The sequence below is a fragment of the Octopus sinensis genome, linkage group LG22, assembly GCF_006345805.1.
Source record: "Octopus sinensis linkage group LG22, ASM634580v1, whole genome shotgun sequence".
Classification (NCBI taxonomy): Eukaryota; Metazoa; Mollusca; class Cephalopoda; order Octopoda; family Octopodidae; genus Octopus; species Octopus sinensis.
Genome location: NC_043018.1, coordinates 9,012,789 through 9,036,779, shown reverse-complemented (window position 1 = coordinate 9,036,779; position 23,991 = coordinate 9,012,789). Strand labels below are relative to the sequence as shown.

Genomic DNA, 23,991 nt, shown 5'->3' with positions numbered 1-23,991 from the left:
CAAACTATGTCATACTACTATACTAGAAAATACTACTATATAGTACTACAATATAATACTAGTATCTCATTCTTATCAAGATTTCCTCCAGCGATAGTCTTTCAAGTCTCTCTCTCTCTCTCTCTCTCTCTCTCTCACTCTCTCTCTCTGCCTCACTAGTGTCACCTTACTGCTATTTCTGTTTCCTGAGGTGAAGCTGTCCATTACTTGTCCATGATACGCCCACCCATTCCCACCCCTCCACCAATACCAGAAATCTCTTCTATTATACTGGAGACTTCTACAGAGCTCTGGCTCGCTTCTGTACCAGAAGACTTGCATACCCCCACCACACACACCACCACCAATCATCTATACTACTGCATGTGTCAAAAGGAGATGTGTTACTTAGTAAATTAACAAACCACCTACCTCTTTCTCTCTATTGGACTAACCCAGTGGTTTTCAATCAGGGTTCCGCGGAACCTTAGGGTTCCGCCAGTACAGTCCAGGGGTTCGCAAGAAGTTACAAAAATGCTAAAATCGACAGTAATTTTGAATTCTCCTGTGCAGATATGTGTGCATAAGACAATTAAATTATTGCACAGGGGTTCCTCGAGCCAGTGAAATGTTTTCTTGGGGTTGCGCTCCAGCAAAAAGGTTGAAAAGCACTGGACTAACCAATAGTAGCTTGTTTACTTAATTTAAATATTGACCCATTTATGTTTGCAGTAATAACACTTATATTTACAACACTCATAACACTTAATATTTACAATGCTTACATTACAATCACCCCCAATAGGGGCAACAATTTTGACATGTTTGAATAATGGTAGGTTAAAACGAGAACAAATGATGTGACATGACTGTTATCAAACAATGATTGAAACCTTCTTTTCAGGTACAGAATACCATCTCTCCTTCCCATGAACCCTCCCACGTCCCTTTCCCAGTTTTCAGAGTTGGCACTGTCAACATAGGCACATTGAAAGGTAGCTCCAGCGAGATTGTTGAGATGCTTGAATGGAGGCATGTTGATATATGCTGCATTCAAGAGGTAAGGTGGAGAGGAGCTTCAGCCAGATTCCTCACATAGGTATAAAATCTTCTGGAAAGGTAACAGTGATGGGATAGGTGGTGTGGGCATACTTCTTGCAGAGAAATGGGTGGATAGGGTCATAGAAGTCACCAGAGTGTGCGATAGAGTACTTAAGCTCAGGCTAGTCTTGCAGAATAGTATAGCGACAATTATCTCTGCCTGTGCCCCCACAAGCAAGCCTACCAAATGAACAGAAGGACTACTTTTATGATATTCTCCTGCAGGCTGCCTCAAAGATGAGTGACAATGATCTCATCTTCATGGCTGGGGATTTCAATGGGCATGTCGGACAGCAGCCCGGTATCTTTCATGGTGTACATGGGGGCCATGGAATTGGTTTCCAAAACGAAGAGGGAACAAGGCTACTGAAGTTCTTTGATGTAAATAGCCTGTTGCTCTGCAACACCAACTTCAAGAAGCTAACCAACCACCTGATAACCTACCAATCAGGTGACTGTGCTAGCCAAATCAATTACATTCTCACCAGACAGCAAGATACATGGTTGCTCTTAAATACAAAGACCCTCCCTGGTGAAGAATGTATCCCCCCCCCCCCAGCATAGACAAGTCGTTAGTGACTTTAGACTCCAGGCCAGAAGGATGCCAAGAAGCAGACCAATATGAAAAAAAAGGATTTGGAAACTTAAGGACCCTTCATATGGTTAGAGATTTAGGGACATCCTAATTAACAAATTTGATGAGAGGGAAAAGGAGCTACAGACTTGTGACATTGAGGGAAACTGGAAATTCTTTGTTGAGTGCCACAGACCAAATCTGTGGCTGGAGCAAAGCCCTATCCAGACCTAGAGTGATGTGGTGATGGAAAGATACTGTAGACAGGACCATTAAAGCAAAGAAACAGGCCTGAAAAGCCTGGAAGAGTGGGTTTAGCAGGGAACTGTACCAGATAGCCAGAAGGGAAGCTAGGAGACAGGTATATCTAGCCAAGGGAGAAGCAGAAAAGAAGTTTTTCTATGTTCAGTGATGTGAAGACCAAAGACTTGAAGTGGTTTGGATTGCAAGACAGTGTGTAAGAGAAAATTGTGATGTCATAGGAAGGAAGAAGAAAAGAAAAACAGTTAAAAAACACAGCAAACTATTCTTCTGGCCATCTTGGTACTCCTGGCCAACTCGGTAATCCACTTGGTAATCCAGGGCACAAAGCAGTCACACAACAATTTCACCAAAAAATGGGTAAAAAATAAGCACAATGTTTGCAATTATTGGAGTAGGGATACGTCCCCAAAACACACTTCTCACCGTTAAGTGAGGCTTCTAAGCACAACTACAGTCAGACAAATGCCTGGAACTCAGCAGAGATTTCTTGATCGACAAAATAAATAAACACGAACAACAAACCCCCACTGAACCCCAAAACAACAAATGTCTTACCTTGTAGTTGTGCTTCACTGTTCAATAATTCACGACGTTGGTGCACAGTGTCATGACTCTTAGCAGTGTCATGACTCTTAGCAGTGTCATGACTCTTAGCAGTGTCATGACTCTTAGCAGTGTCATGACTCTTAGCAGTGTCATGACTCTTAGCAGTGTCATGACTCTTAGCAGTGTCATGACTCTTAGCAGTGTCATGACTCTTAGCAGTGTCATGACTCTTAGCAGTGTCATGACTCTTAGCAGTGTCATGACTCTTAGCAGTGTCATGACTCTTAGCAGTGTCATGACTCTTAGCAGTGTCATGACTCTTAGCAGTGCAAAAAAAACACTGACCAACGCATGTGCAGAAGCAAGCTTCTAATCACACTGCCATGCCTCTTTTACTTGTTTCAGTCATTTGACTGTGGCCATGCTGGAGCACCACCTTTTTTAGTCAAGCACATCGACCCCGGGACTTATTCCATCGGTCTCTTTTGCCGAACCGCCAAGTGACGGGGACATAAACACACCAGCATCGGTTAATGCTAGGGGAACAAACACAGACACACAAACACACACACATACATACATATATATATATATACATATATACGATGGGCTTCTTTCAGTTTCCGTCTACCAAATCCACTCACAAGGCATTGGTCGGCTCGAGGCTATAGCAGAAGACACTTGCCCAAGATGCCACGCAGTGGGACTGAACCTGGAACCATGTGGTTGGTTAGCAAGCTACTTACCACACAGCCACTCCTACGCCTATTATTTAATTATTTTACTTATTTTTTGTAGGCTGATTTCAATATTCTGGAAGAAACCGTAATTATGCGAAGTTTGAAATTACCGAATGTGCTACACAGAGACACAGTAAGTTACCATCATTGTTGTTGTTGCTTAGTCCCAGGTCATTTCTGACCAAGTCCTGTAGGTTGTCAGTGAAATGACAAAGTGGAATTCTTAGATGCATTCTTCCAGATGTTACCAGACTTCTCTGGTTGAAGACCTCAATATTGTGAACAACCTTGTGGGTTTTTCTAAGGGGAACTGTGTTGCAGTCTTGTCATGTTCCTTTCTTTATCATTCTCTCTTCTGTCGTAGCATACAAGTCTGTTGGTGTTACTTAGTCTTAGATCACCTCTGATCAAGCATACTTCCAACCATGACCATCAGTCTTCTTGTACATCTTGGGCTTCATTGTCCAATGTATCGCATTTTATTCAAGCTGGTAGGGTGTAATTTGAAGAAGCTCTGGTTGCTATTTCCACCTTGTTGAGTGACCACATGAAGGCTTATCATTGACTCATATATATAGGTGTTGATGTTATTGAATTGCAAGTCAACCCTGATTGAGGAGATCTCTGACTAAAGACATTCTAACCATGACCATCCTGTTCTTTTGTTATGCTACAGTATATGCTATAGATTGGCATATTTTGGTCATATTATGAGGAGAAAATCCCTGGAGAAGGACATCATGCTTGGAATGGTCAGTGGTAAGAGAGGAAGAGGCCGACCAAGAACCCGCTGGCTTGACACCATCAAGAGTGATACCGGAATGTACATAGCCAGTCTGAAAGAAACGGCCCAGGATAGAACTGACTGGAGGACACTGATCCATCGAGTAATCGAGAGTCGACTTCGACTGAGCGGATAGATAGATAAATATGCTATATTAGCTTATGTGTCCCTCTTCCTTCTAAAATGGCTAAGAAATTTAGCTGCTATTTCTAGCAATCTAGTGATCACATTGAGATCCATCTTCTCATGCTTGTGAAACTTGGACTAGTTATATATAAGTCAAGCTGGAAGAATTGTTGGCACATTGGATAAAATGCTTAGCAGCATTTCTTTCAGATCTTTACATTCTGAGTTCAAATTCCACAATGGTTGACACTGTCTTGTCAACTTTCGGGGTCGATGAAATAAAGTATAAGTCAAGTACTAGAATCAATGCAACTGACTCCTGCTAAAATTGCTGCCCTTGTGCCAAAATCTTCAAGTGCTTTAGAAATAAAATTATGTGGTTATTTGATTCAGGGGTTGCGGGGTTCAGTACTTCATTTTACTAAATGTAAAATTACTTCTGTGCCTACATTTAACTCTTTGTTCATCATATGTGTTTAATAATTCATCTCTAGACTGTAGTAGTTTCATAAATTCAGTTATGTGTAATAAACACATTTTATTCCTAATATTATAGGCATGGGCTCTACCTATAATACCCCAATTAAGGGTGTTCTCTCTTTTTCTAGATTTTAATTCCCATATATATTTACTTAATCCTGTAGACTTACTTAAATTGGGATTGCTAAAGGTCTGGTAGCATTAGGATATTCTTTTTTTAATTTCATATTTTTTATATTATCTGAAATAGAATACCTGTATATCGATTAATCCCCCAAAATTGAATTAATATTGATTTTTTATCAGATACTTTGTATATTTATAGATAAATATATAAATATACGAGAAATAAGACAGCAAGGTACGATATGTGGATGCATATAATGCTGAAGGGTTGTACCTGATTGATTTGGACATTCGTTTTCCCAAATTATTTATATTATATATATATAGGCATAGGAGTGGCTATGTGGTAAGTAGCTTGTTTACCAACCACATGGTTCCGGGTTCAGTCCCGCTGTGTGGCACCTTGGGCAAGTGTCTTCTACTATAGCCTCGGGCTGACCAAAGCCTTGTGAGTGGATTTGGTAGACGGAAACTGAAAGAAGCCCGTCGTATATATGTGTATATATATATATAATATATATATATATATATATATATATATATATATATATATGTGTATGTGTGTTTGTGTGTCTGTGTTTGTCCCCCCAACATCGCTTGACAACCGATGCTGGTGTGTTTATGTCCCCGTTACTTAGCGGTTCGGCAAAAGAGACTGATAGAATAAGTACTGGGCTTACAAAAGAATAAGTCCTGGGGTTGAGTTGCTTGATTAAAGGTGGTGCTCCAGCATGGCCGCAGTCAAATGACTGAAACAAGTAAAAGAGTATAAAAACAAGGCTGTAGCTTTCATGGCTACAAAACCATTGGTCATTATGTGACCAGAATTTAACTTCTTGTTTTAATATTTGCTGCTCTATTCTTTAGAGTGTGCTTCTTTTTCTGATATGGTATGTTCTGAGTTCAAATTCTGCCGAGGTTGACATTGCTCTTCATCCTTTCGGGGGCGATTAAATAAGTACCAGTTACACACTGGGGTCAATGTAATCGATTTAATCCCTTTGTTTGTCCTTGTTTGTCACCTCTATATTTAGCCCCCTGTGAGCAATAAAGAAATCATTATATATACTTTATTTAAAAGCAGCAGAAATATAAAAAAAGCTGTTACTCAGAGTTTCATGTTCCCGTTCAACGGACAGTTTTGGTAAAATAGAACAGAAATACTTCTGTTCTATTTTAACAAAACTGTCCGACGAACAGAAACATTAAACTCTGAGTAACAGCTTTTGTTATATTTCTGCTGCTTTTAAATAAAGCATATTACTCTACCCCTGGTATTTGAGTACTCTTTTTTCCATCTTGTTTCACATTTATCTGCTTACTGCAGTATATATATATATACATATATATATATATATATATATATATATATGTATATATATATAAGGAGAGTTTATGAAAAAAACAAAAGACGAAGACAGGTGGTGTACAAAACAAACAGATGTATTAGTATAATGCTCAGGGACAGGAAAAGTCTTTTACGTTTCAAGCCTACGCATATATATATATATATATATACCGGAGTAAACGTCTGTATATGTATGTGGTCTGCACGAATCTATCTGTGTATGTTGATGTATATATGTATAATTTAATATGAATATGTACTGTCGTGTAATATTTTAATGGATTTTAACATTTTAATTTCAATTTCCATGTATTAATTATATTTCCTTTATTAATGACAATATGTATTTTATTCAATGTAAGGTTTTTCCTCGAATTTTATAATTTTTATATATATATATATATATATATTTTTTGAGCTCATTTTTGTTTATCGCTCGAAAATTGACCATTATTTGTAAAGAACCAATCAAACAAGTCCATTTTTAAAGGTGTAGCATTTATACTAGTCTGGATAGAATTGACATATTGGTTCCATTCTAGCAAAAACTGTCTGATGAACGGCAACGTGAAACTCAGAGTAACAGGTTTTGTTGAATTTTCGGCTGCTTTAAATAAAGTATATATATATATGAGGAGCTTTTGTGAGGGTGACTCAGATTAATAGGTATACGATCTGAGAGCTCAAATTGGTATTTGATGTGATCTAAACCTTTTATTATATAGCTAAATTAAATTAAATGTCTTTGTCAAGTCTTGCCAAACTGTTTGCCTTTTCTTTTCTGCTTTAATCTATATATTTGTATATATACATGCATATATATTCATACATGTGTGTGTGTGTGTAAATATAGATAGATAGTTGCATACGCACACGCATAGTCATATAAATACACACAGACATATGTATAGTTTGAAATGTCACATTTTACTGTAGCCAACAGATGAAGTGAAGATCTTACGAGAAACTGTCCCAGAAAAAGGTGAGATATATTTATTAGATTCATTGTTTATAAGTTCCTGACAGAACTTTTATACTTACACTAGCACTATGACCTGGCAATGCCGGGTCATAGTGCTAGTGCATGCATATACAACTGCATGCGTGTGCACATACACGCACGCTAGCTGGCATTCAATTGGCGTATCAAGTTTTGGGCATTTTGATTGGGTTTTGGATAGAAAATTCACCAAAAATCACTTCTATTGATTTTTTAATGGCTTTGCGGAGTGACTGGGGAAATGTAAAGATGTGCACGACCACCCTTGGACGGTTTTGAATGACCATAGAAAGTGCGAGCCCTCTAACTGAAAAATTGTGGATTTGTATAAAGGACACACACACAGACAGACATTTTGCTGTTTAGAGAGAGATTATTATTTTTATTGCATAGATCAGGTGGGGTGTGAAGTTAGGATATTTCCAGGTGAGCACTCAACCTGAATATTGAGCTATCAACTTTGTTGGGTTCCCATCAAAGCTGGAATTCTTCGGGTGTAGAAAATCCAAAATCGATGCCAGTCTAATGAAGTGCCTCTCTAATGTCTAAAACTGGAAACATTATGTGATTTCGAATTAAAAATTTTTGTGTTAATTTGCGTTGCAAATAAAGATGGTACGGAAAAAATTATAATTTATAATTGAAGATGTATTAAAGAATAGCTCATCCATACATTTGATTTTTGCCTCTCTTCAAGACTAACACACCACACTTTCTCAGTCCAAACTTCATTCTGATATCAGCACTGAAGGTATACACAAGGGAACTGAATTGAGAGTCATCTTTACCATAAAGTTTGAGGTCATCTATGAATAACAAGTGGTTGAATTTTTATCATCATCATCATCATCATCATGCATCATCAAGCTCTTTGTCATCACCATTGCTGTTGTCATCATCGTTATCATCATCATGATAATTATTATTTAAGTTTTGTTCCCAGTTTCCCATCTGATAAGCAATCTCTCACCAGCATATTGTCCGTATTTCAGGCTTGGCTGACTTTGCACAAATCGATCATATGGTTGCTGGAGAACAACACAACTGGATTAAATTCAGGTGAGATGTCCATTGTTTAATAATTATTTACTATCATAAAGTCGTGGGTCTGGGTTCTAGTTTACTTCATGTCACCTTGGGCAAATGTCTTTTGTGGACCAATAACTCAGGAGTAAAATTGAGTTGAGAGAAACTAAGCAGAAGCCTGCCATTCGCACGCACGCACATGCACATGTACAGGTGGCTGTGTGGTAAGAAGTTTGCATCCCAACCACATGGTTCCAGGTTCAATTCCACTACATGTCATCTTGCCCATCCCGCTCAAAAGGTCCCTGAATAAGGGTTGTTTAAGGATGTTGAATGAAACACCTATGTTTCCAGGGATGAATTATTCAAACCCCAAACAATCCCTCTCAATACATGGCTATGATGCTCCCCCACTACTTCTGCTTGTGATCAGAGATGCACATATCATCAGCCACTAAGGGACATGCTCAACTGGTTGAAGTCAAACAACTGACAAGCAAATCTGTGGTATTGAGCAGAATATTTGCTGTAACCCATTATTATTATTATTATTATTTCTTGTTCCACACAGAACCATTTTTTGTTTTCAAAATGCCGCAGATACCAAGCCTACATTATTACTGGTAGCACTACTACATATAGCGACCTGACTTATAAATCCTTCGAATGGACTTACTATTATTATTTTTTCTTCCACACAGAATTATTTTTCACCATGTGTAGTTCATTTCTGACTTAGCATTTTTTTCTCCTTCAGAATTCTTTTTATATATTCTTCACTGTGTGTATATTACTTTTCACTGTGTGCAATTCAATTCTGTGTTAGCGTTCTTTTATCCTTTCTTTCAAAATCATTTTTTTAATATATTTTTCACTTTTCACTGTGTATATATTACTTTCCACTGTGTGAAGTTTAATTCTGTATTAGAGTTTGAATGCTTCAAACTTTTCTCATTGTTCTTGAATGAAGGTCTTCCATTTTGACATTCCTATGAGTGTTCGTAACCTAGTTACCATTGTTATAACAACACCATTATACAGTGGGAGGTATCAGCATCGCCACTGTTATGTCCTGTTACTACACATCAGTTGCTATGTGAACTACGAATTCTTGTCTCCACTGTCATGCCCAGCATTATGATGATGTATTTTGTTGTCTCTGTGGGTCTGGCCTGAACAGTGTACTTTGCTGACTGAGTCTACTGACTGTATCAGTCCACTATTTATTAAAAGTGGACCATCCGATTTCTCACCTGGGGGGCATCTACCACAACAAATTGTAAGTGAATTTGGTTGACAAAAGCAGATGCAAGTGTGGCTGTGTGGTTATCCCAGCTGCAGAAATGTTAGCACGCCAGGCAAAATGCTTGGCGGTATTTCGTCTGCCATTACATTCTGAGTTCAAATTCCACCGAGGTCGACTTTGCCTTTTATCCTTTCAGGGGTCGATTAAATAAGTACCAGTTATGCACTGGGGTCGATATAATCGACTTAATCCATTTGTCTGTCCTTGTTTGTCCTCTCTGTGTTTAGCCCCTTGTGGGTAGTAAAGAAATAGGTATTTCGTCTGTCTTTATGTCCTGAGTTCAAATTCCACTGAGGTTGACTTTGCCTTTCATTCTTTCAGGGTCGATAAATTAAGTACCAGTTGTGTACTGGAATCAATCTAATCAACTGCCCCCCTCCCCAAAAATTTCAGGCCTTGGTTTATTGCTACTCTTGATTTATTATTACAAAAGTATAAAACTGTGTCAGGGATATAGAATTTACATATACACCCTGATTTTCTTCCTTTCTCTTTTCCGCCCCCTTTTTTTAAATCTATATTTACTCCCAACTTTGTAACCTCCTTTCTTTCTTGTTCTTTATTCTTCCAGTAATATTGGACCCGGTGCCTATTTCCTACTTGGGCCACTGGCTTGGTCAGAGCGGCATCTTATCAATCATTTTTCTGAGAATCTAATCGAAAATGGGTTCCAGATGATGATCTGCCCCGAAATATTTAAAGCTGTTGTTGTGGTAGGTGACAGTTGTTTGTTTTTATTTTTGTTGTTGTTGTTGTTGTTTACGAAGACATCTAATATTAGGGGTCAGGTAGAGTTATTGTTGTGTCAACAGCCTTTTTCTATGATTCAGTTCCTCCACCCCCACCTGCTATGATTCAGCCCCCACCCCTGTGATTCAACCCCCTTTGTTAGCAAAAGGGGCTGCTGTGATTCAGAACCCACTTGCTGACCTTACAAAAGAACATATCAAACAAACGAGGTAACATCTACATTATTGAGTGTGTCCTTTTTTTTTAAGGCAATGTCATCATCATCGTTTAGCGTCCGCTTTCCATGCTAGCATGGGTTGGACAGTTCAACTGGGGTCTGGGAAGCCAGAAGGTTGCACCAGGCCCAGTCTGATCTGGCAGTGTTTCTATGGCTGGATGCCCTTCCTAACGCCAACCACTCCATGAGTGTAGTGGGTGCTATTTACGTGCCACCGGCCACGATCGGATGATGCTTTTTACGTAGCACCAGCACAGAGGCCAGGTGAGGCTGGCAACGGCTACGATCGGATGATGCTTTTTACGTAGCACCGGCACGGAGGCCAGGTGAGGCTGGCAACGGCTACGATCGGATGGTGCTTTTTATGTGCCACCAGCACTGGTATCACAGCTACAATTTCCATTGATGTTGATCAATTTCGATTTTGATTTTGATTTTTACTTGCCTCAACAGGTCTTCACAAGTAGAGTTTTGTGTCCCAAGAAGGAAAGGAATGCATAAGTGGACTGGCTACATCCCAGGTATAGGCCATGAGTTATGGTCTCACTTGGCTTGCCGGGTCTTCTCACGCACAGCATACTTCCAAAGGTCTTGGTCTCTAGTCATTTCCTTGGTGAGACCTAAAGTTCGAAGGTCGTGCTTCACCACCTCGTCCCAAGTTTTCCTGGGTCTACCTCTTCCACAGGTTCCCTCAACTGCTAGGGTGTGGCACTTTTTCACACAACTATCTTCATCCATTCTCGCCACATGACCATGTGATTTGTAGAAAATTTAGCTGCTGTTTCTAACAGATCTAGTGACCACATAAAGGCTCCATTATTGTTTCCTTATTAATATTTCTTGTATGTTGCAGGAAAGTTGCATTAATTTTGTGCAATATATCAGTTTAATGTTAGTGATGTATACATCAGTAATATATACATATATTAAGTATTCTATGTTAAATATTCATAGTCATAGGAGTGGCTGTGTGGTAAGTAGCTTGCTTACCAATCACATGGTTCCAGGTTCAGTCCCACTGCGTGGCACCTTGCGCAAGTGTCTTCTACTATAGCCTCGGGCTGACCAAAGCCTTGTGAGTGGATTTGGTAGATGGAAACTGAAAGAAGCCCGTTGTATATATTATATATATATGTTTGTTTGTCCCTTCCCCGCAACATCGCTTGACAACCAATGCTGGTGTGTTTACATCCCCATAACTTAGCGGTTCGGCAATAGAGACTGATAGAATAAATACTAGACTTCCAAAGAATAAGTCCTGGGGTCGATTTGTTCGACTAAAGGCAGTGCTCCATCATGGCCACAGTCAAATGACTGAAACAAGTAAAAAGAGTAAAAGAGAACAATGTCTATAAATAAACATTACATTTGACAGAGTAATCAGAAAGCTAATCTTTTTTTTCCCCTTCCTTTCACTTTTTCTTCAGGAGGGATGCGGAGTTGACATCACCGATGCTGGAAAGGTAAAGTACATTTTGTTTGATGTTTAATTATTTTATGTATGATGCGTACCGACATGTATGTGTACATGCCTGCACATATGAGGGAGTGCAGAAAAGGTCCTGGCTTTGGGTAAAAGAAAACACTGGAGGATCAGTTAATTATGATCTTATTCAAAATATTCCCCTCTCAGATTCACACACTTATTGCAGAAGTCTTTCAGTTTTTCTAAGCCCTGTAAAAGAACTCAGAAGGTTGGACCTCCAACCAGACTTTTTGTGACACCCTTAAAGGCAGGAACTGTTCAGCATCCTCTTCTATATAGATACATACATACACATATGCACACACACACATAAATACACAGGTACATGCTCTAGTTATTCTTTCTGTCCATTTAGACAGGTTACTGTCCACATTTCAGATATTCACTTGTCCTTCATCTAGACTCCTTTCACAGGATCTGCCAGAAATTACTACAATGCATGAAGCTAAGGAGAGAATCTTTTGATCAAACCAGGGTATCTCTTGAGTTAATGAGGCAACTTCTTGACTTAACGAAGGAATTTCCTTCAAGCTAATGGTGGAGTCACTGAAACAATGAAACAAGTTTTTGAACTAATCAAGAAAACTTTGATCTTGAAGAAAGTTTTTAGTTAATCCTAATCCCCAGTTGTTATATCCTTACGCCTCCAATATCAGAGTATGGTTGATATTGTCAATGATAAATAAAGAATATACTGTAACTGTGTTATAACAATACAAAATAGAAACAATGGCAGTAACAAACACATAACGAACCGACAATTAATATTTCCAGCGCACTAACTTGAACTGTAAACTGTATCTGGACTTTGAAGACCAAACTACAAACTGCCGACTACGTCAGTTCACTACTATTTATATGCAATGGTCCTGTCTATTCTTGTTAAGGGGTGTCATACTCTCGCCACAGCAATCTTGAAACCAAGGTTGGACATTTTTCTTCTAACGCTAACTTAAGCCACTCAAGCTGCTTGCAGTAGATCTCCTTTGTTATCATTTGGTTTGGGTTTAAAAGTTCAAAGTGGACTAAACCTTTCATATCCCACCAAACAGATAACATCACCTTACATGGGTGAAGACCTACTTTAGCTTGGGGTGCTGGTGTTTCTCCTTTCCCTACCCACTGACTTTGGCCCTTGACACTTATATAGAGAACCCATTTCTCCTTACAAGTCACTATTTGATCCCTAAAAGGTTCATTCATGAGACCTGGCAGCAAAGAAGAGCACACATTCACTCTCTGCGCATAATTAGACTCAGAAAGTTTGTGAGGAACCCATTGACCCAATTTTCTGACTTTTCCAATGGCATGCGGGTGTCAATGAATGTTTGAATGACCAAATCCAGGATTCTCTGCTAGTTCCTCAACAGTTACGATGGGATTTTGTTCCATCAGGTTTTGCAGGACATCCTCGTCGAGCTGTGCAGATCTTCCAGGACAAGGCTCATCTTCTAGGCTGTAGTTTCTGACTCGGAATTTCTGGAACCACCATTGATACTGGCTTATGCTTATTGTCCAATCCCCATATGCTGCATTAATAGTCCTCGCACTTTCCATTGCATTGTTGCCTTTATTGAACTCATAAAGCAAAATATGCTGAATATTCTCCTTTGTCACTTCCATTATAGCTTTGAAAAAACAACTGTTAAAATCGAACTGCACTCTTCAAAACTTGCACTAAGAATAAGTACAAGGTAAAATTACTACCTGCTTTTAGTTCATGCGATTGAAAAACCACATTATTTATGTGATGACCTTATATATATATATATAGTTTTTATGTCAAGTTGTATATAAAAACAGTTTAACATTAAACTCAATACTTTGTTGCAGAGTACATGTTTGTTAAAGTTTTACAAGAGGGTTGACAGTGACTTTGAAGTCTAATATATGTATGTGTGTATACACACACACACGCAGACACACACAAAACAATTACAGAGAATGCAGGAACTGGTACATCTTCAAATTTTTCTTTTAATTTTAACAGCTAATTATACATCTTAATTAGTTAAAGCAACTAATAAGTATTTCTGCTGCATATACAGACTATAATATTCTGTTGTAATCCTTCATTCAGAAAACGAAATTTATTTATGTATGGCAAGCTTATTTCTTTATTCTACTATGGTTGTAGACACAAAAGGCAAGTGATGTTGAAATCTGATATGGGTATAAAATTTACTTTGTATCTGGCCTATGGTAACCTTAGTTTCAGGACGAAACCGAGTGTTTTATACACTAAATTGGGTCAAAGTATATCTTAGTGTTCAGATATAACTTCATCTGTGTATTAAAAGAGACTGAATAAAAAACAGAGTAAATTTAATTAAATTAATTGAAGGAATTCTGCCATATATACCTAAGAAGTCACTTGTAAATTGAGTTGTAGATTATATAAAAGCAAGTGTATCTTATACGTGTTGCTATGATTTATAAAAGATATTTTAAGCTTGTGATAATATCAATAACTAATTGAAAGTTAAACTAGGTATTGTCTCAACATTTACTCCTTAAATTCAGGCACCTCCCCTTTCTGTAATGGATATTATCCTATCCAGTGGAGGCGCAGTGGCCCAGTGGTTAGGGCAGCGGACACGCGGTCGTAGGATCGCGGTTTCGATTCCCAGACCGGGCGTTGTGAGTGTTTATTGAGCGAAAACACCTAAAGCGCCACGAGGCTCCGGCAGGGGGTGGTGGTGATCCCTGCTGTACTCTTTCACCACAACTTTCTCTCACTCTTACTTCCTGTTTCTGTTGTACCTGTATTTCAAAGGGCCGGCCTTGTCACTCTCTGTGTCACGCTGAATATCCCCGAGAACTACGTTAAGGGTACACATGTCTGTGGAGTGCTCAGCCACTTACACGTTAATTTCACGAGCAGGCTGTTCCGTTGATCGGATCAACCAGAACCCTCGTTGTCGTAACCGACGGAGTGCTTCCCAAAAAATTATCCTATCCAACACCTGCATGGAAGCATTTAACTGTTTTCCCATACAGGTACAGACGTCCCAAGGCCTGTTCCAGTCTACTGTTAAGCAATTGGTGCTTCGATATAAAACTCTAGTAAATTTCCTCTATGCACAAATTATATCTTTCCGTCCTATTACATAAGGCACAGCTGTACTAAATTTTTCCTCAGAGCTCTTACAGTACTTGCCATGACAATTTATCCCTATATACTCATCATGTGTGTGTGTCTGTGTATATATATATATATATATAATAATAATATTAGGGAGTATATCCAAACTTACAGGGAAAAATTAGATTTAGGATAAATCAAATTTCACAGTATAAATATAAATTAAATTAGAGATAAAACCACTAATTTTAATAATTTAAATTTTATATTTTATATATATATATTTTGTATATTATATTAATTATTTTTATTTTTATGTTTTGGTTTATGTTTATCACTGTTTGAGTTGCCTAATAGTGGTTTTATCTCTAATTTAAATATATATATATATATATATATATATATATTCTCATCCAAAATGGGGATGAGCAACAATACTCCTATGTGGCACACTTGAACAATTGTGATGATCTCTTCACATGAAACCATTGGTTGCCTTGTTGACCTACAAATAAAATGTGTGTGTGTGTGTGTATGTATGAATGTATGTATGTATGTATAAAATGGTTGAAATAGTGAAAGTTGTATCACTGAAGCTGTGTTGTGGCTTAGTTCCATTTCCAAGGTTCGGAATCATTTTACAATTTTTTTTTTTTGTAACAAACTTTCTTAATTTTCAAGATGTTTTATTGATAGAATAAAGATTAATCATAACCTTTAACTTCATTTATTTTATTTTAGAATTATTGTTGAGCTACACCTGGCCAACTACATAAAGTGTTACTCTACAAGCCAATGGGATGCCAGTTCAATTCTCATCATAATTCTCCAATCTATTAATTGCTTATAGGGACATAGTATTTTGTTATACAACCATAATATACTGCCAAATATATTAAAGGCTTATGTCAATACTGTGTCTCACATGTGTTAACAGTGCAATTAAATCACTTTTGAAAGTTATTTCTCACTCCTACTCCGGAGCGTGGGCTGTGGGGTCACTCCGAAAAGCTCTATCTACGACGATTTCATCTCAATTGGAGGGGGGCTTTCTCCATCCGGGTTGCGGATCCGTGGAATAAGCTGCCAGACGAGATAGTGAAGATGCTGACGACTGCTCGGTTCAAAGTCTCTCTTGACCAGAAATGGCCTGAACTCTTTGTATGACCATCCTCTCTGTACATAACTCCCTGTCCCCCTACATGGCCTTGCTTTTGCTTTTTGAGCCAATAAAAATTGAATTGAATTGAAAAAAAAAAAAGTTTTGAATGGTACAACAATGCACTATAATACAGACAATGGGCTGTATACCTGTTGTAATTTAGTCATCCATAGTCTAATAGGATATTTCAGAATAATATTCCTTCTTCAGATATTCTTAGATGGAGTCACTGCTACAACCAGTTTTCTAACGGCTTTCCTTTATTATTTTTTGGAATCGTCTCAGCAGTGATCTTACAATGCTCCTTCTGGAACTCCTCATGAGAAGTGTGTGAGGTCAACCATGTCTCAATCTCATGTGTACTGGTACATTCGTAGTGTTGCTTCTAAGTTACGTATTATATGTGCAAGGTGACAATCTGGCAGAATCGTTAGAATGCCAGGCAAAAAGCTTAGTGATATTTTGCCTACTGTTAGGTTTTATAGGCGCAGGAGTGGCTGTGTGGTAAGTAGCTTGCTAACCAACCACATGGTTCCAGGTTCAGTCCCACTGCGTGGCATCTTGGGCAAGTGTCTTCTACTATAGCTCCGGGCCAACCAAAGCCTTGTGAGTGGATTTGATAGACGGAAACTGAAAGAAGCCTGTCGTATTTATGTATATATATATATGTGTGTGTGCATGTATGTTTGTGTGTCTGTGTTTGTCCCCCTAGCATTGCTTGGCAACCGATGCTGGTGTGTTTACGTCCCCGTCACTTAGCAGTTCGGCAAAAGAGACCGATGGAATAAGTACTGGGCTTACAAAAGAATAAGTCCCGGGGTTGATTTGCTCAACTAAAGGCGGTGCTCCAGCATGGCCGCAGTCAAATGACTGAAACAAGTAAAAGAGAGCTTCCTTTTTTTTTCTTCCCCTTCTTTCTTTTTCATAGATTTTCTATAGAAATTAGAGCCAGCCCATAGGTGTAACTTGTATACGAAACCTCAAAACTTTCAGAGTTGGTTCTGATTTCTTTAGAAATAAATAAATCTGTAGAAACAACTTCAAAAGTAATTCTCTAATCATTTCCAGGTGTTAGACATTTTTTTTTTCTTTTTTGTCTTTTGTAAGATCTACACTTTGGAAAATAACGAAGAAACAATGAAAATTGAACATATTTGTCATTTCATTGGCGTTTCACCAATGTCATTTGCAGGTAGGTATATGAACTCTGACCTTTGACTTCTTTTCTACATTAGAGGATGTATTGGGGGTGGGTTCTGTATTTATAAATTGTTAAAAAAGTAGCAGCGAGGTTAGGGTGCTGGTGATTTTGTAATGAATTTTGCTTTCATTTACAAAACTTAGCTACATGCATAGTCAGAGGAAATTGTCATCATTGTCCTTTTTTCTACCCTGGCATGGGTTGGACGGTTTGACAAGAACAGATGAACCAGAGGACTCTGCCAGGTTCTATGTCTGTTCTGACATGGTTTCTACAACTGGGTGCCTTTCCTTATGCTAACCATTTCACAGATTGTACTGAGTGCTTTTCATGGGGCACCAGCACCAGTGAGGTCACCAAATACCCACAAGATGAAGCCCCTCAATTAAGTTGGGTATAGACAGGAGAAATAAAGAACTATGATAGGGGGAGAAAAGTAGGTGTCTTGTTAAAGAGGTGAGTATATGGCTTGCCCACCTGGACTCACATAGACATGCACAGAGACTCACATACAGACAGACACAGTCACACACACACACACACACAGACATGCAGACACACACAGACACATAGACTCATATACAGACACATCCACACATACATGCAGATTCATATACATAGTTAAATACAAACACAAGTCACACACACAAATGCACATACAGACACATTCACACACTCACATACAGATTCTTACAATCTCTCTCTCTCTCTCTCTCTCCCTCTCTCTCTCACACACACAAACGTAATTTATTTAAATTTCTTTTGCAGCTTTTTGGACCAGGATGACAGTGGATTGTGAAACCACTCCCCAAACCTATTTCACCATTGGTAAATGTTATCATCCTGGTATGATTTCATTATTTCATTCACTTGGGTTTTTCTTCAATAAGAATTGTGTCAAAGTCACTGTTGCTGTGTCTAATGTTTGTGTTGATAATTTAGTTGATTGGCTCAATTTTCAGCAGTGGTGGTGTGAGATCAGTCAAAGAGCAAGCTGGTTCATAAGTTAGACAAGGAAGTAAAGCTGGTTGGTTTGCAGTTGATTAATCAGTTATGTCTGTTGATCTATCGCTCAGGGGATCAAGGTCAAGCCAGTTGATCTTGCAGCTATTTTAGAGAGATCAAACCAGTTAATTTATAGTTTACTAGAGAGATCAAAGCAGTCAATTCATACCTGGTTTGAGAGATCAAAGCAGTTAATTCATAGCTGGTTAGAGAGATCAAAGCAGTTAATTGATAGCTGGTTAGAGAGATCAAACCAGTTAATTTAATTGATGTATTGCCATGTAGAGAGATCAAACCAGTCAATTTATAGCTGACTAGAGAGATCAAAGCTGTTGACAGCTGGTTTGAGAGATCAAAGCAGTTAATTCATACCTGGTTTGAGAGATCAGACCAGTTAATTCATACCTGGTTTGAGAGATCAAAGCAGTTAATTCATACCTGGTTTGAGAGATCAAACCAGTTAATTCATAGCTAGTTTGAGAGATCAGTTAATTCATGCCTGGTTTGAGAGATCAAAGCAGTTAATTTATAACTGGTTTGAGAGATCAAAGCAGTTAATTCATAGCTGGTTTGAGAGATCAGATCAGTTAATTCATACCTGGTTTGAGAGATCAAAGCAGTTAATTCATAGCTGGTTAGAGAGATCAGATCAGTTAATTTATAACTGGTTTGAGAGATCAAAGCAGTTAATTCATACCTGGTTTGAGAGATCAAAGCAGTTAAATCATAGCTGGTTTGTGAGATCAGATCAGTTAATTTATAACTGGTTTGAGAGATCAAAGCAGTTAAATCATAGCTGGTTAGAGAGATCAGATCAGTTAATTTATAACTGGTTTGAGAGATCAAAGCAGTTAATTTTTAACTGGTTTGATCTCTCAAACCAGTTAATTCATACCTGGTTTGAGAGATCAAAGCAGTTAATTTTTAACTGGTTTGAGAGATCAAAGCAGTTAATTCATACCTGGTTTGAGAGATCAGATCAGTTAATTCATACCTGGTTTGAGAGATCAAAGCAGTTAATTCATAGCTGGTTAGAGAGATCAGATCAGTTCATTTATAACTGGTTAGAGAGATCAAAGCAGTTGATAGCTAGTTTGAGAGATCAGATCAGTTAATTTATAACTGGTTTGAGAGATCAAACCAGTTATCTAGCTGGTTAGTGGTTGCAAACCAGTTGCTATTGATTTGCCAGCTAAAGGATTTGCAGCCTAATTCTTACCATAATCCTCCTATCATTTTCAGATATTTAATGAGATTAGGTTAGTTATCAAAAGTTGGTTATTGGGGTGTAACCAGGTGGTATTGATCAACACTTCTATTCCCTTCATAATTCCCCTACCGTATTTGGTGGGTCAAACCAATTGATCTAGTTCTATTGTCTTTTAGCCCCAGATCAGCTTTGATCACGCAGAGCTTTTGATCAAAAGTGTTCTAAGCCTGAGAATGCAGTTATATTTATTTTTTGGGCATAGTGTATCTTGGACTACATTGTCCTATATTTTTTAAGACTGTAAAGTGTAATTTGAGAGGTTTGGTTGCTGTTCTAGCAATTTGAGTGACTGCATAGTACTCCCTCGTTAATTCATTAGTCAGTCTGTTGTTGTTGTCATCATTCCAGGTCAACAGATTTGCAGATATATGATATGTCGATAGTCATCTACTCAACTTGGTGTGACCTACCAGTTTATTGTTCTACATATACTTTCACCGTTCTGAGTTCAAGGCTAGACTTCACACTGACAAGTTCTGATTAATTGTAGGAATACATTGGATCATAGGTCTACTGGATCAGAGCTGACCTGGGGCTAAAACAACAACAATGACAAAGATTAGAATGTTGTTTATGAAATGTTTAATCCTTTTGGAATGATCTGACACCATCATAATCTTTCACCACACAGCCATTGTGATGGAAGAGAAAAGGATGTATAGGGATATGGTGGCAGGGATGGGAGATTGAGTTTGATCAGATGTAATGTTTTTCGTCTTTACATAGGTTACATACATAGGTCAGTGGATTGGATAGGAAGTGTGTGATACAGAGATGAGAGGTTATTGAACAGACATGAGAGGAAGCAGATGGAGATTAGCAGGTATGAAAGGGACAAAAGAAGGCCCAAACTTCCATAGAAAAATTAAAATTATTTTCTTTTCTCTTGTCTTTTAGTTGTATCCAGTTGTGCCAACATGGGTTTATATCATACTTCACAAACAACCAAGGTGAGATATTTTGTATTCACAGACCAGGCATCCCCTCTCTTATGGAAGCTTTACATCCCTGAAAATCTTGCTGTAATGTGGAATTCTGGTACCATTGTGGAACCAATTTTACCATTGGCTTTCATGGTATTACAAAAATCAATGAACATAGAAATAAGTTTGTGGCATGGAATTTCATTTTACAAAATTTTCAGAAAAATAATATTTTCATAACACTGGAGATTTCTGTGTGTCATAACTATGTCTTGCCACTTTGAAGTTTCATTTTCATTTTCAGATCCTTCACACTGGATTTTTGGTATTTGCTGCTAATGTTGTTGTTGCTAATTCCCCTTTGAACCCTGAATGGGATGACCTATGGTTGAAGACATTCCATTGGGGATACTGTGTGTCACCAATTATTATAATCCCTCATCATGTCATTTATGAAGTGTAACATCTTGAAATCAGTTTCCACAACCTGGTCTTCCTCAATCCTTTTCTTCCACATGTTACACATTCACTTTGAGTGCTCAATACTTTCTTTACACAACTCTGATCCTCCATGCACATCATGTGTCCACCCCAGCATAATCTTTTCTCACGATGTTATATCTGGTTCCTTTTATATCTCATTTTTCCTCTTAGGTCACTAATAAGCTGGAGAACATCAGCAACATGGACAGGCAAGATTTGTATATATGGGCAATGGCAGGTCTTTCACAAAGAGCCTTATCCTTGATCCAGATATGGTCAACTCTGATCAATGGAGCCCTTAGAATATATGTTAACCCTTTTGATACTAACCTGGCCAAAACCACCTCTGGCTCTGTAGTACAAATATCTTGTTTTCATAAATTTTGAATTAAAATCTTTCATCAAACTTTAGTCACAATCTATGTTCCTAACACTAGCTTAATGATAACTAAGTTCTTTTACTAAATTCTTTGTTATATTTAAAATTAATTGAATGAAACACAGAGCATCTCAAAATAAATACAGTAATGAAAGGGTTAATCTTTAAAAGAAATATCATTTCCTATTATTTGATCCAAGTATTTCTCAGTCCCTTATTGGTGATTATTATGTTTAATACTACATAATAATAAATTTATGGTTATTTTAATGTCAAACACTATCTATAATAATGTTTAATAACACATGTAATAATGGTTTCATCATCATTATCATCCTCATTTAACATCTGTTTCCCATGCTGGCATAGATTGGGTGGTTTGACAGGGGCTGGTGAGCCAGGGAGCTGCATCAGGCTCTAATTGTCAGCTTCAGCATGGCTTCTATGGCTAAATGCCTTTCCTAATGCCAGCCCCTTTAGAGAATGTACTAGGCGCTTTGTAGATGACACCAGCATGGGTGAATTTTATGTGGCACTAGCACAAATGGTTTTTAATGGTATCAACACATCATACATAAAATGTCTGTCTTTAAAATAAAGATCATTTTCCATTCTTTCATCCAACTATAATTTCTGTCTCATATTAATACTTATCATATCTAATGCCAACAATTTCAAAATTATTTCTTACAGTGTGAGGTTTGCTCTGTATGCCATGATGACACTATGGCTGATAATCAATTCCACCAATTCCTTACCATGATTTGGAACTTTTATTCTGATCTAAACCTTCCTGTCAGGTAAAAATTTTATACTGTTAACTTCATTTTTCTTTGTTTTACACTTAAACCATTGAAGATAATGTTCCCGTATTTGGTCTTTGTTCTGATAGTAAAAACGAAACTTTGGAACCTCTAAAGAACTATGTTTCCCCCAATCTGTTTGACAATCATCTTTTAGTTCCTTATTTCTACATATATTCCCTTTCTCTAGACTAGGTTCCAACTGAGAACCCATTTTTTGAATGCTGAATTTCTTCATTCTTAACTGTTTTATTACCATTCTAATAAAAAACACTGCCTGTGTTTTTGAATTATTTTAAAAAATAAAATAGGTACATGCATGATTGTGTGATAAGAAGTTCTGGGTTTACTTTCACTACTAGGCACCTTGGGTGACTTCTACTATAGCCTTGGGCCAACTAAATCCTTGTGAATGGAATTGGTAGAACTGAAAGAAGCTTGTCGTATATGTGTGTTTATGTGTGTGTGTATATATATATATATGAGAGTACCATACAAGTGAGGTCATTGCTAGGGCTACAAGCTGGCCTCTGAGTCGATGGCACGTAAAAAGCACCATTCGAACGTAATCGTTAGCTGTGTCGCCTTACTGGCACTTGTGCTGGTGGCACATGAAAAAACATTCAAGCGAGGTCATTGCCAGTGCTGCTGGACTGGCTCCTGTGCAAGTGGTACATAAAAAGCACCATTTGAGCGTGGCCACTGCCAGTAACACCTGACTAGCTCTCATGCTGGTGGCACATAAAAGCACCCACTACACTCTTGGAGTGGTTGGCATTAGGAAGGGCATCCAGCTGTAGAAACTCTGCCAGACCAGATTGGAGTCTGGTGCAGCCATCTGGTTCACCAGACCTCAGTCAAAATCGTCCAACCCATGCTAGCATGGAAAGCAGACGTTAAACGATGATGATGATGATGATATTTGGGTTTGTGTTTGTGTGTGTGGATGTGTTTGTCTCCAACTGCTGCTTCCACTTGACAATTAGTGTTGGTGTGTTTCCATCCCCAAAACTTAGTGGTTTGGCAAAAGAGACTGATAGAATAAGTTCCAGGCTTTAAAAAAAAATGAGTGCTGGGGTCAATTTGTTTGATTAAAATCCTTCTAGGTGGTGCCCCAGCATGGTCGCAGTCTAATGACCAAAACAAATAAAAGATAAAAGAAGATTAAAAAAAAAAGGAATTTTGAGCAATGTAATGTTGATGCCAGTTTCCTTTCAGGTTGGTGCTGCTCCCTGCTTCCCAGTTACATGTTTCCGAAAGTAAGAAGGCCGTTATAGAGATGTGGGCCCCATCACAGCAACAATATTTGACGGTAATCTTTCTTGTATTATATTATTCCATGCTTGTATTTATACGTATATCTATCTATCTATCCACTCAGTCGAAGTCGACTCTCGGTCACTCGTTGGATCAGTGTCCTCCAGTCAGTTCTATCCTGGGCTGCTTCTTTCAGATTGGCTATGTCCATTCCGGTATCACTCTTGATGGTGTCAAGCCAGCGGGTTTTTGGTCGGCCTCTTCCTCTCTTGCCACTGACCATTCCGTATAATAATATATATATATATATATATATATATATATATATATATATATCCGCTCAGTCGAAGTCGACTCTCGGTCACTCGTTGGATCAGTGTCCTCCAGTCAGTTCTATCCTGGGCTGCTTCTTTCAGATTGGCTATGTCCATTCCGGTATTACTCTTGATGGTGTCAAGCCAGCGGGTTCTTGGTCGGCCTCTTCCTCTCTTACCACTGACCATTCCGAGCATGATGTCCTTCTCCAGGGATTTTCTCCGCATAATATGACTGAAATATGCAAATCTATGC

General features: G+C 38.2%; 1 protein-coding gene and 1 long non-coding RNA gene across 5 annotated transcripts in view; one reads left to right on the top strand and one right to left on the bottom strand.

The window, feature by feature from the left end:
- LOC115223227 (serine--tRNA synthetase-like protein Slimp) overlaps window positions 1-23,991 on the top strand; it is a 119,885-nt gene that overhangs the window by 58,652 nt on the left and 37,242 nt on the right. For all 4 annotated transcript variants that reach the window (XM_036512173.1, XM_036512172.1, XM_036512174.1 and 1 more), the window contains 10 exons: window positions 3,263-3,337; window positions 7,005-7,050; window positions 8,061-8,127; window positions 9,972-10,113; window positions 11,795-11,830; window positions 17,208-17,292; window positions 18,070-18,147; window positions 20,474-20,526; window positions 22,055-22,161; window positions 23,383-23,476. In XM_036512173.1, the coding sequence (XP_036368066.1) occupies window positions 3,263-3,337; window positions 7,005-7,050; window positions 8,061-8,127; window positions 9,972-10,113; window positions 11,795-11,830; window positions 17,208-17,292; window positions 18,070-18,147; window positions 20,474-20,526; window positions 22,055-22,161; window positions 23,383-23,476 (783 nt within the window). The remainder of the gene's footprint in view (window positions 1-3,262; window positions 3,338-7,004; window positions 7,051-8,060; window positions 8,128-9,971; window positions 10,114-11,794; window positions 11,831-17,207; window positions 17,293-18,069; window positions 18,148-20,473; window positions 20,527-22,054; window positions 22,162-23,382; window positions 23,477-23,991) is intronic.
- The window catches only part of LOC118767508, a 15,223-nt gene continuing 8,770 nt past the window's right edge, over window positions 17,539-23,991 (bottom strand). Inside the window, exons 2-3 of the long non-coding RNA XR_005003431.1 lie at window positions 20,987-20,991; window positions 17,539-17,560 (exon numbers count right to left, since the gene is read on the bottom strand). This is a non-coding gene — a long non-coding RNA (uncharacterized LOC118767508). The remainder of the gene's footprint in view (window positions 17,561-20,986; window positions 20,992-23,991) is intronic.